Below are 12,564 nucleotides of genomic sequence, written 5' to 3' on the forward strand. Positions count from 1 at the left end.
GTGTGTACATTTGAATTCCTGGAATAAACCCCAATTAGTCATGATATACTGTCATTTTTTATACATGGCTAGATTCAATTTGCTAATATTTTGTTTAGGATTTTAGTTTATATATTCATAAGGAATACTGGTCGTGTAATTTTTCTTTTTTGTAATGTCTCGTCATATTTTCGTATCATGCTTTTCCTGGCCTCGTGAAATGAGATGGGAAGCATTTCCTCTTTATCTATTCTTTGGAAGTTTGTGTACTATTGGTATTATTTCTTCCTTAAATGTTTGGAGGAATCCACCAGTGAAACCATCTGGGTCTGGAGTTTTCTTTATTGGAAGATTTTTAATTACTGTTTCAATTTCTTTAACAGGGGTCATTCAAATTGTTCTATTTCTTCTTGTGTCAGTTTCATTAAGTTACGGTTTTCAAAGAATTTATCTGTTTATTGATGTTATCAAATTTACTGCCATAAAGTTGTTTACAACATCCCCTGCTTATCCCTTTAATGTGCGCAGGATCTGTGCTGAGGTCTCCATTTTCATGTCAGATGGTGATCACGTAACCAAGCAGGACCCTATGAGGCCTTCCCAGAAAAGAGCCCCACCCTTGTCCTCCGCCTGCCTTTTGTCTGTAGAAAAACGTCAGTCAAATCATAAATTTAATCAGAGAAGTGAAAAAATGCAGAAAGAAAGGAAAACAGTCAAGCAAGACAAAATAATAATACTTTAGCCATTAAACAAAGTCAGGGACCTTTAGTTCTTCCTCAAGGGCTATAGATAATATTCTGAGCCATGTCCTGTGAGCTGTTTTGCAGATACTGAAACCCCCTCCAGGTGGGAGAACTTAACTGTGTGCTGCCCACAAGCACGCAGACCCCAGACTGGTTGGAACCAGAAGGTTGATGATGTTGACTCCCAATTACCTCACCCCCAGCCAATCAGAAGAATGTCCGTGAGCCGATCACGCTCTGCTCCTTGAGCACTGTAACACTCTTCACTACCTGCCCCAGGGTGGAACACACAGTTCTGAGGGCATTAGCCTACTGTGGCCCCCTTTGCCTGGCAAAGCAATAAAGCTCTTCTTTTCTACTTCATCCAAAACTCTGTTTCCGTGTTTCTATCTGGCACCGGTGAACAGAGGCAGAGTTTCGGCAACAATCATTTGTTTTCTTTCTCTCTTTTAAAATTTCTTGATCAGTCTTACTAGGCATCTCTCAATTTTATTAATCTTTTCAAAGAATAAACTTTGCCTTTTCTGACTTTCTCTTGTTTTCTACGTCATTAATTTCTACTCTTTATTATTTCCTCCATTCTACTTCCTTTGGGATTGACTCACTCTTCCTTTTCCAGGCTCTTGAGTTCGAGCTTAGATCACTGATTTAAAAATCTTTCTTCTCGTCTAGTGTATGCAATTAAAGCCATAAAGTTCCATCCAGGCACTGTTTCATCTGTATCTCATAAATCAATTAATTAAGAGTTATTCAGATTTTTTGGTACTGGGTAAAAAATATTCTCTTAGGAATCAGAGAGGCACAGAATGGAAAAGGACACAAGGCAACTTTGTCAGGTCATGGTGATGCTCCATATGTTGCCTGGGATGTTGGTTATACAGGTGTGTACACCTGTCAAAAATGCAATACTCTAACCTTCAAACCTGAACCGTATACAATACTAGAAGACAGGCATCAGTACCTTTTTGTAAGTGAAAAATCTAAGGCTCAGAGGCGTTAACTGTGACATATAAACATCACACACTTAGCAACTGAAAGAGCCAGGAGTTAAGTCTGTGTCATCAGAACACATGTAGTTTGCACTCTACCACACATCATTTTATATAGATACTTATACACACACACACACACACACACACACGGAGAGAGAGAGAGGTTGAGAGGGAGAAAGAGACAGACAGACCCTGTGCAGTACGCGGTTAACATGTGGCATTAACATATGGTGGCAACCGGTTTAACTCCTCAGCAAGCTCACCTTACTGCCGTCAAACAGACAGAAGCGCACGTGTCTGCTCAGAACCTGGATGCTCACTCCTGGAAGAGGAATCATCTTACAGCTCCAGAGGGTCAGAATCAAGGAAACACGACTTGGTCTTGACCTAATCTGAGAGAAAAATTAGTTATGAGGAAGGTTTACTTTTATGACTTATAAGACAAATTCATTTTCAAAGCACCTTTTGTAAATGCTTAAGAAGATGCATACAGAATAAAAAAGAACAAAAGAATAAATTTTGCACACAACATACACACACAAGAAAAGTTTCAATAGTCTGTTTAATTTAACCCAAAACTTCAGTTAAAATTTTCATCAATATTTATATTTAAAATATTTGCTTTGGGGACTTCCCTGGTGGTCCAGCGGTAAAGAATCCACCTTACAATGCAGGGGACGTGGGTTTGATCCCTGGTCAGGGAACTAAGATCCCACATGACGCAGGGCAACTAAGCCCGCGTGCCACAATTACTGAGCTTGCGCGCCTCAACAAGAGAGCTCGCGGGCCACAAACTAAAGAGCCCACGCGCTCTGGACCCCGCATGCCACAACTAGAGAAGAGAAAACCCGCACGCCACAACTGTAGAGAGGCCCAAGTGCCGCAACGAACCTCCCGCATGCCGCACCTAAGACCTGACACAGACAAAAATAAATAAATAAATCTTTTAAAAAATTTTGCATTTTTTTGTTAAATACACAAAAATTGTGATGAAAAGAACAGTCAGTACAATCAGGGAAAAAGAATGACCTGACCATGGAATCAACTGTATTCCAGGTTCGTTCTTACAGCTCCTTCTTACGTAAGGCAGGTCCGCATAGAAGGTCACCACAGCATAATGACCAGTGACACCTGGCGTTAATATTATTCAGCTAGCTCCTCCTTGTTTCAATTCCAAGCATTTATCTACATTATTCCCTGGCTTCTAATATAGATGTTTTGACAGAGAGAACGCACTGACCATTGGATGTAGTTATTCAGTTCTACTTCACAAGATAATTCAGAATGTCAATTAAAAAAAACTGGCATTCTAGTTTCTTTTAATTTAAGAACATCTTCAATTCTTAACATTCTGCTTTATGGTCCTGGGCCTTTCCATTTAAATAACATATCACTGAAAAAAATCAGACAATGTTTAACAGTTTGTCACCTTTTCCATTAAAAAATGAGAGCTGACAATTGAGCTCTCTGTGTACAAGTTCACAAAATTAAATGCTATTTATTCAGTACTAGTATACTACAAACGCCAAATATAACATATTTGTAAACTTGCAATAGGAGATATTTAATGCTAAAAAGATTCCAGGCATGCTCGGGTTGAGAAGGAAAAGAGTACGAAAATTCTGCACCACCCCTTCCCACAAAACCTGGCCACACTGGGTTCTCTTATTCTTCCCTGAGGCTCTGGGGGAGCAAGGGAGAAAAGGCAGAAGGTAAACAGGAAGGGGAGTGAGGGGCTCAAATGCAGTTTATATCTTCTAAGGAGGAGAATTAAATGTCAAGGGCATTTCCTACTTCAAATAAGGGGGATACCAGTAATCCTCCGCTCCAAGCTCCCCACAAAATATAATCAGAAAGTACTGCCAAGTTCCTCATTCCTATTTAATTAAAATAATATTACTACTGCCACTAATAATAATGATACTGGCTAACATTTACTAAGTTATCATCATGTGTCAGGCACTGTTCTAAGCCCTTCACACATTCAGTGCAATTCTCATAATAACCCTATGTTGGAAGTATTACTACTATTTTTCCCTTTTTACAGATGAAAAAATTGAGGCAAAGAATGATGAAGATTGATACCTAGTATTATTTCCTTTGTAACAATGGGAGAAGAGAGCAGTGGAGAAGAGAAACAAGATAACATCAAGGTAACAGACCCAAGTTCTGTCTCAGTCATGAAACTGTCACTAAGTGTTTCAAAATTACAATGCGGAGACAATTTTTTTTTGTTTTTTTATAATGCATTAATCAATTTACGTTACCTGTATATTTGCAACCATGACAAAATCTGGAAAATTTATAATTTTACTGACAGTAACCATACTTACAGAGCCCGTTTTAGCATCCCACATTAGATCTTTGAAGGCCAGTTGTGAAGTAGTGAGCTCTGGTTGTAAGAAGTAACTTGCTCGAAATTGATTCCCTGCAAAAATAATTGTTCCTTTATTTTCTTACAAAGAACGAATGAAATTCAAAACCCCAAATTCATGATGTTATGGTACAAACTTAGGAAACAGACATCGAAAATGCCAAGCTGTTTACTAGAAACTTGCTTCCTAAGACAGACATACCAACAGAGATAAGAACAACAGCAGGAAATGTAAGGATAGAAGCACATGAGAGCTGATCTTAAAGTGGCTTTAGGAAAGATCTTAAAGACTTTTAGGCCAGTAACATGCCCCATGATGAAGATGATCCATTCAAATATTTTTGTAAAATGCAGAAACTCTGTGAACACTTTTTAGATATTTTAGAGAAAGTATATAATCATTAATTTTACTTCTTAACACAAAAGCATTTTAATACTGTTCTTCCATACTCGTGTCATGACGAATACCTATTACAAAATCATTTACTCACCCAAGAACTCATTTTTGAGTTCCTACTCTGCCAGGTGCTATGCTGGGAGCTGGAAACATAAACGTGAATCAGAGAAATATGGCCCCTGCCCTCATTAGCTTACACTTCAGTGGGGGAAACTGTTACAAAAAATAAGTAGACAAAAGACAAAATAATTATAAGCTGACTTAGACTTATAAAGGGTGCTCAAGTGAATGGGAGTAGGAGGGCCTACATGGAAGGTGTCTCTGGGAATGTACCCTGAGACCCAAAGCATGAGAAGCGGGGAATTCCCTGGCGGTCCAGTGGTTAGGACTCCACAAGGGCCCGGGTATGACCCCGGGTCGGGGAACTAAGATCCCACAAGCTGCGCAGCACAGCCCAAAATAATAATAATAATAAATAGATAAATAAATAAATAAAAAGAGATTTATAATAAAAAACAAAAATAAAACAAAGCATGAGAAGGAGCTGGGTGTTCAGGGAGGGCTGAGAAGAGCCTCCCGACAGAGAAGCCTCAAAGCAGCCCTTCCACAGATGACTCAGCAGCTCAGGGTATACAGGGGAGCCTCACCACAACATTATTCCTCTTTAAAATGAGCTTATGAACAAATGTTGCCAAGTACAGGGCAATCCAAGAATGAGTAAGGAAACAGAAACAGCGAATAGGGAAAACTCTTTGGAAAAGTCTCACTGTGAGGAAAAGCAGAGAAAGGGAGGCTTCATCCAGAATGGGACAGGGTTGCGGGGAGCTGGTCCGTAAAGGTGGGAGGTTTTAGGTTTGCTAGGACTACTGATGAGAGAATCAGCCAGTGGGGCAGGGGAGAGCAGGCTGAAGATACAGGAAAAGGTTGATCAAAGAGTCGTGTTTTTGAAATAATGGAAGGGGGCTTGGCCTCTGATAGGATCAGGGCTCCTTCCTCCTTCACAAGCAAGATGAAGGAAAAGATGAGCGTCCAAGAGATGTGAGATGTTACAACTTTTTCAGTGACTTGCTTTGGCTGTGCCAGAAAAATTAGATGTAAACCGTGACCGCTTAACTAAAAGTCTGTGGTGGCTGATGGACACCTGTTACCTTCCTCCAGAAGCTGGAAGAGGGTGGAAGGCCTGAACCCGGCAGGAATAGCTCCCATCGTGGTCAGTACGTCAACGGTGTTAATCTGCTGAAGAGAGTAAAACAAAAATTTGCTTGGTTTCATTCATGTTTCCTCACCTCTAGGATACTCTCTCTCTATCACTGTAGCAACTACAACCCCCCAAAGAAAAATACAAATGTACAGACTTTGGCGGAAGAATATAGCAATTTAACCCCCAATTCCTGAGAAGACGCCATTGCTGAATCCTGGCCTTTCCTGAGGACCTAAGCCCCATGCAGTGCCCAGGGGGCTGAGCTCTGTGCTCCAGACCTGCTGCTTCCTGCATGGCCCCCATCAAAACGGCCTGTCCTGCTCCACAAAGTACTGCCCTGTCACAGATGAGTTGATATCGTAAACTGATACGCACTGAAGAATTAATGGCTTTTTTGTACACTATATGTACATACACACACACACGCATGCACACACGTGCATGTCCATGTAAGTGATACGTAGGGTAAAAAAGGCAGAAAGAATATATTTACTAAATGGTTAGTGATGATTACTTATGGAAGGAGTGGATTTTCATTATGTTATGCAACTTTTTAAATGATAGGATTATTGATAGTTTCTTACTTTTCTTTTTTCTTTTGGTTGCGCCCCATGGCCTGTCTTAGTTCCCCGACCAGGGATCAAACCCATGCCCCCTACATTGCCCATGCCCCCTACATTGCAAGTGTGGAGTCTCAACCACTGGACCACCAGGGAAGTCCCAAGTTTCTTACTTTTTTGAGCTTTTTTAATATTAACAAAATTTAACAACTGTCTTTACCCAAATGATAGAAAATTCAAGCAGAATCAATGAGAGACATTTCCAAGCCCTCATAGGCATAGGCTTACTAAACCAGAAATATGTTTTAATGCTCTGTGCATTCCATGCTCTGTATCCTGCTTAAGATCCAATGCTTTCATTTAAAGTTTCCATCCTGTTTTGAATCTGAACTCTTATCAGAGCTATTAGGTAACAAAACGAGACATCATTAATAAGACAGGAGATACCAACCTCTGAGATGGCTTTTCGGACAGCACTCCAATGAGAATCGGTTCTAGGGAGAAACGGTAGCTAGGTGAGTGTACAGAAAGTTTATGCCTATTCACTCAATTAGGGAAGTTCATTAATCAAAGAACAAAGTATATAATTGTAACTTCTGAAAACCTAAAAGAGTCTACCCGAAACTAAGCATAATATCATGTGCTAACAATAATCACCAAGTTCAAGTTGTAATGGTCTTACGCAAACAGTAATATGAAAAGCCCCGCTCCCAAACTATCAGCTGTTTCCATTTCAAGAAATTCTTGAATTATGTATAATAGTAAAAATAAACAAATAAAATGTTTCCTAAACCCACTTTGATGTCCCCTCACACCTTTTTACCTTTGTTTAACTTCTGCTCCTTCTGCCGTTTCATCCCCTACCTCTACATCTTCTTCACTGCCTTCTTCACTAGACTCCGGGCCTTCTTCTTTATTATAGGGCTGAAAAATGATTGAAATATGAAGTACTTTTTACCTAATGCAAAAATCAACCAATAAGCGTACTTTCAGAAAGGCTCAAGTGTAGATAGGGATTTAGTATATGATGGGCATATAAAAAATCAGTGGAAAAAGATTTCAATACGTGGTTGATAATGTCACTATGTGAAAAAATTACAATGACAGAGGCAGAGAACAAGTTTAATAAAAATAAATGCCAGATGGGACTTATTCAAATGAAAAAAAAAAAAGAAAAGACAAAAAAGCAAAAAGAACTATAGAAGTGTTAGAAGAAAATAATCTTTTTTTTGGCCACGCCACATGGCGTGTGGATCTTAGTTCCCAAACCAGGGATCAAACCTGCGCGCCCTGCAGTGAAAGTGTGGAGCCTTAACCACTGGACCTCCAGGGAAGTCCCCGAAGAAAATAATCTTGAGATTCGAAAGCCCTTTCCAGTCATGATACCAAAACCATGTAACTTTGATTTAACTACATAAAAAATAAAACAAGGCTGAAAGTCAACAAAGAAGATATCTGCCACAAGTTTCTAAGGGTTGATATCCTTATCATCAAGATATGACAAAAACTCTTATAAATCAACACAATTTTCAAAAATCCCTTACAAAAATGAACTGAAAAGGCAATTTACAAAGAAGAAATAGAAATGGTCATAAAGCAAATGAAATCATGCTCAACCTCACTAGCAGTACAATAAATGCAAATAAAAAACAATAATGAGCCTTTTGGGTTTTTTTGGTCTATCACACTGGCAAAAAGATTGATGACAACCATCACTGGCACATGTGTAGACAAACAAGCACTCTCGGCTGCTGGAGATGGGAGTCCAAATAGGCATAACTTTCCTAAAAGGAAAAACGGCAAATTCAATCAAAATACAAAGGTGCAAACCCTTTGCACCAGCAATGAGCATTCAGGAATTTATTTAAGGGGAATAACCAGACAGTCTACAAGGTATATGTACAGACTGATCACAACACAGGGTCTTCTTTTCTAACAGAATCCCTGAATATAGCAATGAATCAGCTAAAAGACTACATTTTCCAAGCCCTCCTTGCAGGTAGGTGTTGTCGAGAAACTCAATTCTGGCCAAGGAGGTATAACTGGAAGTTTTTTGTGTAACTTCCAAGAAACCTTTAAAAGACTGCAACTCATGCCTTTTGACTTCTTCTTTCCCTTTCCTCTTTCACTGCTTGGAATTGTTAATAACGAAAGATCTAGCAGCCAATCTAAGCTAAAGAGATAACAACCCTAGGAAGAGCTGCTCGCACCTACCCACAGGGTAAAATATTAGATAGGGCCCTACCATTCCTTGACTGCCCATCTCCACACTTCCTCCACACACAAGAGAAATATGCTTCTACCTTATTTAGGCCACTATTTTGGAGCTCTTCTGTAACTCATAGCGGAAGCTAATCTTACCTTCTTTGCAATGTCATTTATAGTTATTATAGGTTGGAAACCTAAATGTCCATCTAAATGAGACTGGAATACTATGCTACCATTGAAACAGACGACCCAGAACTGAGCTGGGCAATAGGGCAGGCACTCACCACCTGTGCCTACTGACACTTGAAATGTGACCAGTCTAAACTGAGATGTGCTATTTAAGTGTAAAATACACACTAGAATTTGAAGACTTAGCATTAAAAAAAAAGAAAGGATTTTAAAATATTGATTATACGTTGAAATGAGACAATATGTTTGATATATTGGATAAAATAAATTATTAAAAATAATGTCACCGGGCTTCCCTGGTGGTGCAGTGGTTAAGAATCCGCCTGTCAATGCAGGCGACACAGGTTCGATCCCTGGTCCAGGAAGATCCCACATACCGCGGAGCAACTAAGCTCGTGTGCCACAACTACTGAGCCTGCGCTCTAGAGCCCGCAAGCCACAACTACTGAGCCCGTGTGCCACAACTACTGAAGCCTGTGTGCCTAGAGTCTGTGCTCCACAACAAGAGAAGCCACTGCAATGAGAAGCCTGCACACCGCAATGAAGAGTAGCCCCCACTCGCCACAACTAAAGAAAGCCCGCACGCAGCAATGAAGACCCAACACAGCCAAAAATAAACAAATTAATTTTAAAAAATTAATAATGTCACCTGTTTCCCTTTACTTTTAAAAAATGTGTGTGGTATAATAAAAATACATATTTGGTCTTTATGCCAGTCCTTGGCACAGAGTTCCTAAAACTCCTAGAATTTCCTGAGTGACAGGAGTGTCTTTTGTTATTCATAACAAGGCCCTTTCAAACATACTTGAGTTTATGCTCATGAGGTCATGGCTTGGGGAGGGGTGGGTGCTGGTGGCCAGAGGAACCAGTGATTAGAAGGTGGAAACTTTTAGTGCCCCCCACCCCCTCACCTTCAGGGAGGGAAAAGGAGCTAGAGATTGAATTTAATCACTGACGGCCAATGATTCGATCAATCGTGTCTATGTAATGAAACCTCCCCAAAATCCCTAAAAGACAGGGTTTAGGGAGCTTCTGGGTTGGCCATCACTTGAAGTGCTGGCAGGGTGGTTCCAGGAGCACATGGAAGAACCAGGCCCCACTCCCTCCCTCTCCCAATACCTTGCCCTGTGCACCTCTTCCATTTGGCTGTTCCAGAACTATATCCTTTATAATGAACTGGGAAGCAAAAGTGAGGTGTTTCCTGAGATCTGTGGTCCCTCTAGCAAATTATTGAACCTGAGGAAAGGTGTGGGAACTTCCAAGTTTAGAGCCGGTCACACAGAAGCACAGCTAGCCCCGGGGACTTGTGACGGGCATCTGAAGTGGGACAGTCTTATGGGACTGAGCCCTTACCTTGTGGAGGTCTGTGCTAACTCCAGGAGCTAGTGTCAGAATTGAACTGAATTGTTGGATACCTGGTTGGTTTCAAAGAATCAGTGTGGAAAAACAACATGTATTTGGTGTCAGAAAAGAAACACACAGTTGCTGTTAGAAGTGGTGCGAAGAAAAACAAGACAGCTCAGTGTCGTTACTAGAAAATTTTAAATTACATTTGTGGTTTGCATTATATTTCTATTGGACAGCACTGACCTATATATATTGGCACAGAAAATGACCATGCTATATTATGAAATGTGAAAGAAATAGGCCATAAACATGCATATATAGCATGTCCACATCTTAGTAAAGGATCGTGTATTTGTGGAAGTTAACACAAAGTTAACTGTGGTTTTGTTTCCAACAAATAATAAATACCTATTAATTTTTATGATCAACATTAATCCACAGAACATCTTCATTGTGGGATAACATTCTAGGGCTCAGCTACATAACAGCACTTCACAGGTCTCCAGAACTATAATACACAGTATTTTTCCCATGCTCTGTCCCTCTAAAATTGAGGCAAATTCTATATCTTAAGTCATTCACTAGTCAATTGATCAAAGACTACATCTTAGTGTTTTCTTATAAATGAAAAAATGTCTTGAAGAAGAAAAAGGAAAGAATAAACAAAAAAGACTAACCTCCAAGTACGTTCTGGGAATAAGACCTTTGTTTCCTTTGGCATTCTTAGCCATCCACCAACCATCAGGGTTTTTTTCAATTATAAGGAGAATTTCCCCTTTCTTAAAGAAAATAAAAGTAAAAATTTTTAAATTAAAATTTACCCCTAAATTCAGAATTATCAACATGAAAACTATTTTCAAAAACAGAAGAGCGTCTACTCTTTTTACCATTTTACTACCAGGTAACTTTGATAACAGAATTTCGCCTGACTACCGCTTGTAAATCTTAATTATCACTTATTTTATTTAAACAGATTGAGTCTTTGAAAAGTTAATATCAGGAATATCTAATCCAGGAATACAGGTAGAGTTTTCTTACTACGTTAGGTACGAAAATTTATCCTTCAGTTAGCTTCCAGTCTGTTTCTACTACCTTAAATGTAAGGTCTCCGACTTGCTGAGCCGTAAAATCTCCAATAGCAACGTATTCTCCACTTGCGGCCTCTTCATCTTCTTCTTCTTCTTCTTCTTCATCTTCTTCAGCAGAACTGTCATCGTCCTCCCCTTCAGTAAGCGCCCCAGTTCTGCAAAAAATAATTCTTTGACAAGGGTCACCTGAAATAACGTATAAGAACAGATCCAGATCGAGTACGAGTATAACCTCTACATATAGAACTGGCCTATATTTGGAAGTGGCAAATAAAGGGAATAAAGGGAAAGTGCAACTAAGTTTCTAGCATCTAGCAAAGAATATGTGACCGAGGAACTGAGAGTGATGAGGAGTTAATATATCTGAGGAACGTATGTGACCGGTGAAGCATGTGCTGGACTGGAGGCCAAGAGACTTGCACTGAAATCTTGGATTCATCCATTCAGCAGACGCTGCTTGAGCATTATTGTACAGTGATTAGAGCACGGGCTCTGAGTTTAAGTTCTGGTTCTATCTCCTTCTCACTGAGTGACCTTGGATAGGTTTCTTTTAATCTCCCCATTTCTCATTGGTAAAGTGGAGATAATAATAGAACCTGCCTCACAGGGTCATCATGAAGATGAGAGGAGTTACAAACTTGCAAAGTGCTTACAACAGTGTCTGCAGGCTTTCAATAAAAGTCGGCGATGATGATGATGATGATATATGTCAGGTTCCGTGTCAGACACAGTAGATACAGAGAAAAGCAAGACACAATTCCCTGTCCTCAAGGAGGACAATGAAAACAATCTATCAGACGGATAAGTACTATATAGTTCAACAGATACTGCAGCAGAGGTAAACACGGGATACTAAGGAAGCACAAGAGAGACACCTAACCTCGACTGCACGGGTGGAGATCAGAAAGCCTTAGAATTAGGTCTTGAGGGATGAGTTGGAATTAATCAGGTAAAAGGGGAGTAGAAAGGTAAGGAAGGGAGTGGAGAAAGGAGGCTCAAGCTCAGGGAACCTCAAGTAGCTCACGAGTGGTAGGACGAGGCCTGGGAGAAATAAGCAGGAGATAAGACTGAAAAGAGGTGAGCAGAACGCAGCCCATGTGAGCTTTACCTCTAAAGGTGGTCCCTAAAAATGAAGGAAGGGAAAGGCACGATCTGATCTGCACTTCAGGAAGTTGATCAGGCTATCACATGGGCAAGAGATTGGAAGAAGGGCTAAAGGCAAAGATGGCTGTTAACAGTGAGACATGAAACAGTTTAAACTAAGAATTAGGGATGAAGAGAAAGGTGTTTGGGAAAGATACTGAGGAGGGAAGAGAGAGGAGCTAAAATACTAGCTTGAATAAGTCGTTAAGTCTCCCTAAGCTTTATTTATTCATTCAACATTCAGCATTTACTGGGCACCTACTGTGTGACAGACACTATGTGCTAGGGGTGTAACAATGAACAAAATAGAGGTCTTTGCTCTCCTAACGCTTACATTAGAGAA

General features: G+C 40.0%; 1 protein-coding gene across 9 annotated transcripts in view; it reads right to left on the reverse strand.

Moving 5' to 3' along the window:
• NPHP1 (nephrocystin 1) overlaps window positions 1-12,564 on the reverse strand; it is a 76,011-nt gene that overhangs the window by 39,957 nt on the left and 23,490 nt on the right. For 6 of the 9 annotated variants that reach the window (XR_013831063.1, XR_013831064.1, XR_013831065.1 and 3 more), the window contains 7 exons: window positions 11,083-11,233; window positions 10,668-10,769; window positions 7,070-7,170; window positions 6,698-6,740; window positions 5,634-5,721; window positions 4,048-4,142; window positions 1,978-2,106 (listed from right to left, as the gene is read on the reverse strand). Coding sequence is in view for 6 of the 9 variants with exons in the window: in XM_079940949.1 (XP_079797075.1) it covers window positions 1,978-2,106; window positions 4,048-4,142; window positions 5,634-5,721; window positions 6,698-6,740; window positions 7,070-7,170; window positions 10,668-10,769; window positions 11,083-11,233 (709 nt within the window). In the remaining 3 variants the exon portion in view is untranslated. Of the gene's footprint in view, window positions 1-1,977; window positions 2,107-4,047; window positions 4,143-5,633; window positions 5,722-6,697; window positions 6,741-7,069; window positions 7,171-10,667; window positions 10,770-11,082; window positions 11,265-12,564 lie in introns of all 9 variants that reach the window. The other 3 variants (XM_079940950.1, XM_079940952.1, XM_079940954.1) reach the window with 2 other exon arrangements.

The sequence above is a fragment of the Stenella coeruleoalba genome, assembly GCF_951394435.1.
Source record: "Stenella coeruleoalba genome assembly, chromosome: 13".
In the NCBI taxonomy this organism is placed as follows: domain Eukaryota; kingdom Metazoa; phylum Chordata; class Mammalia; order Artiodactyla; family Delphinidae; genus Stenella; species Stenella coeruleoalba.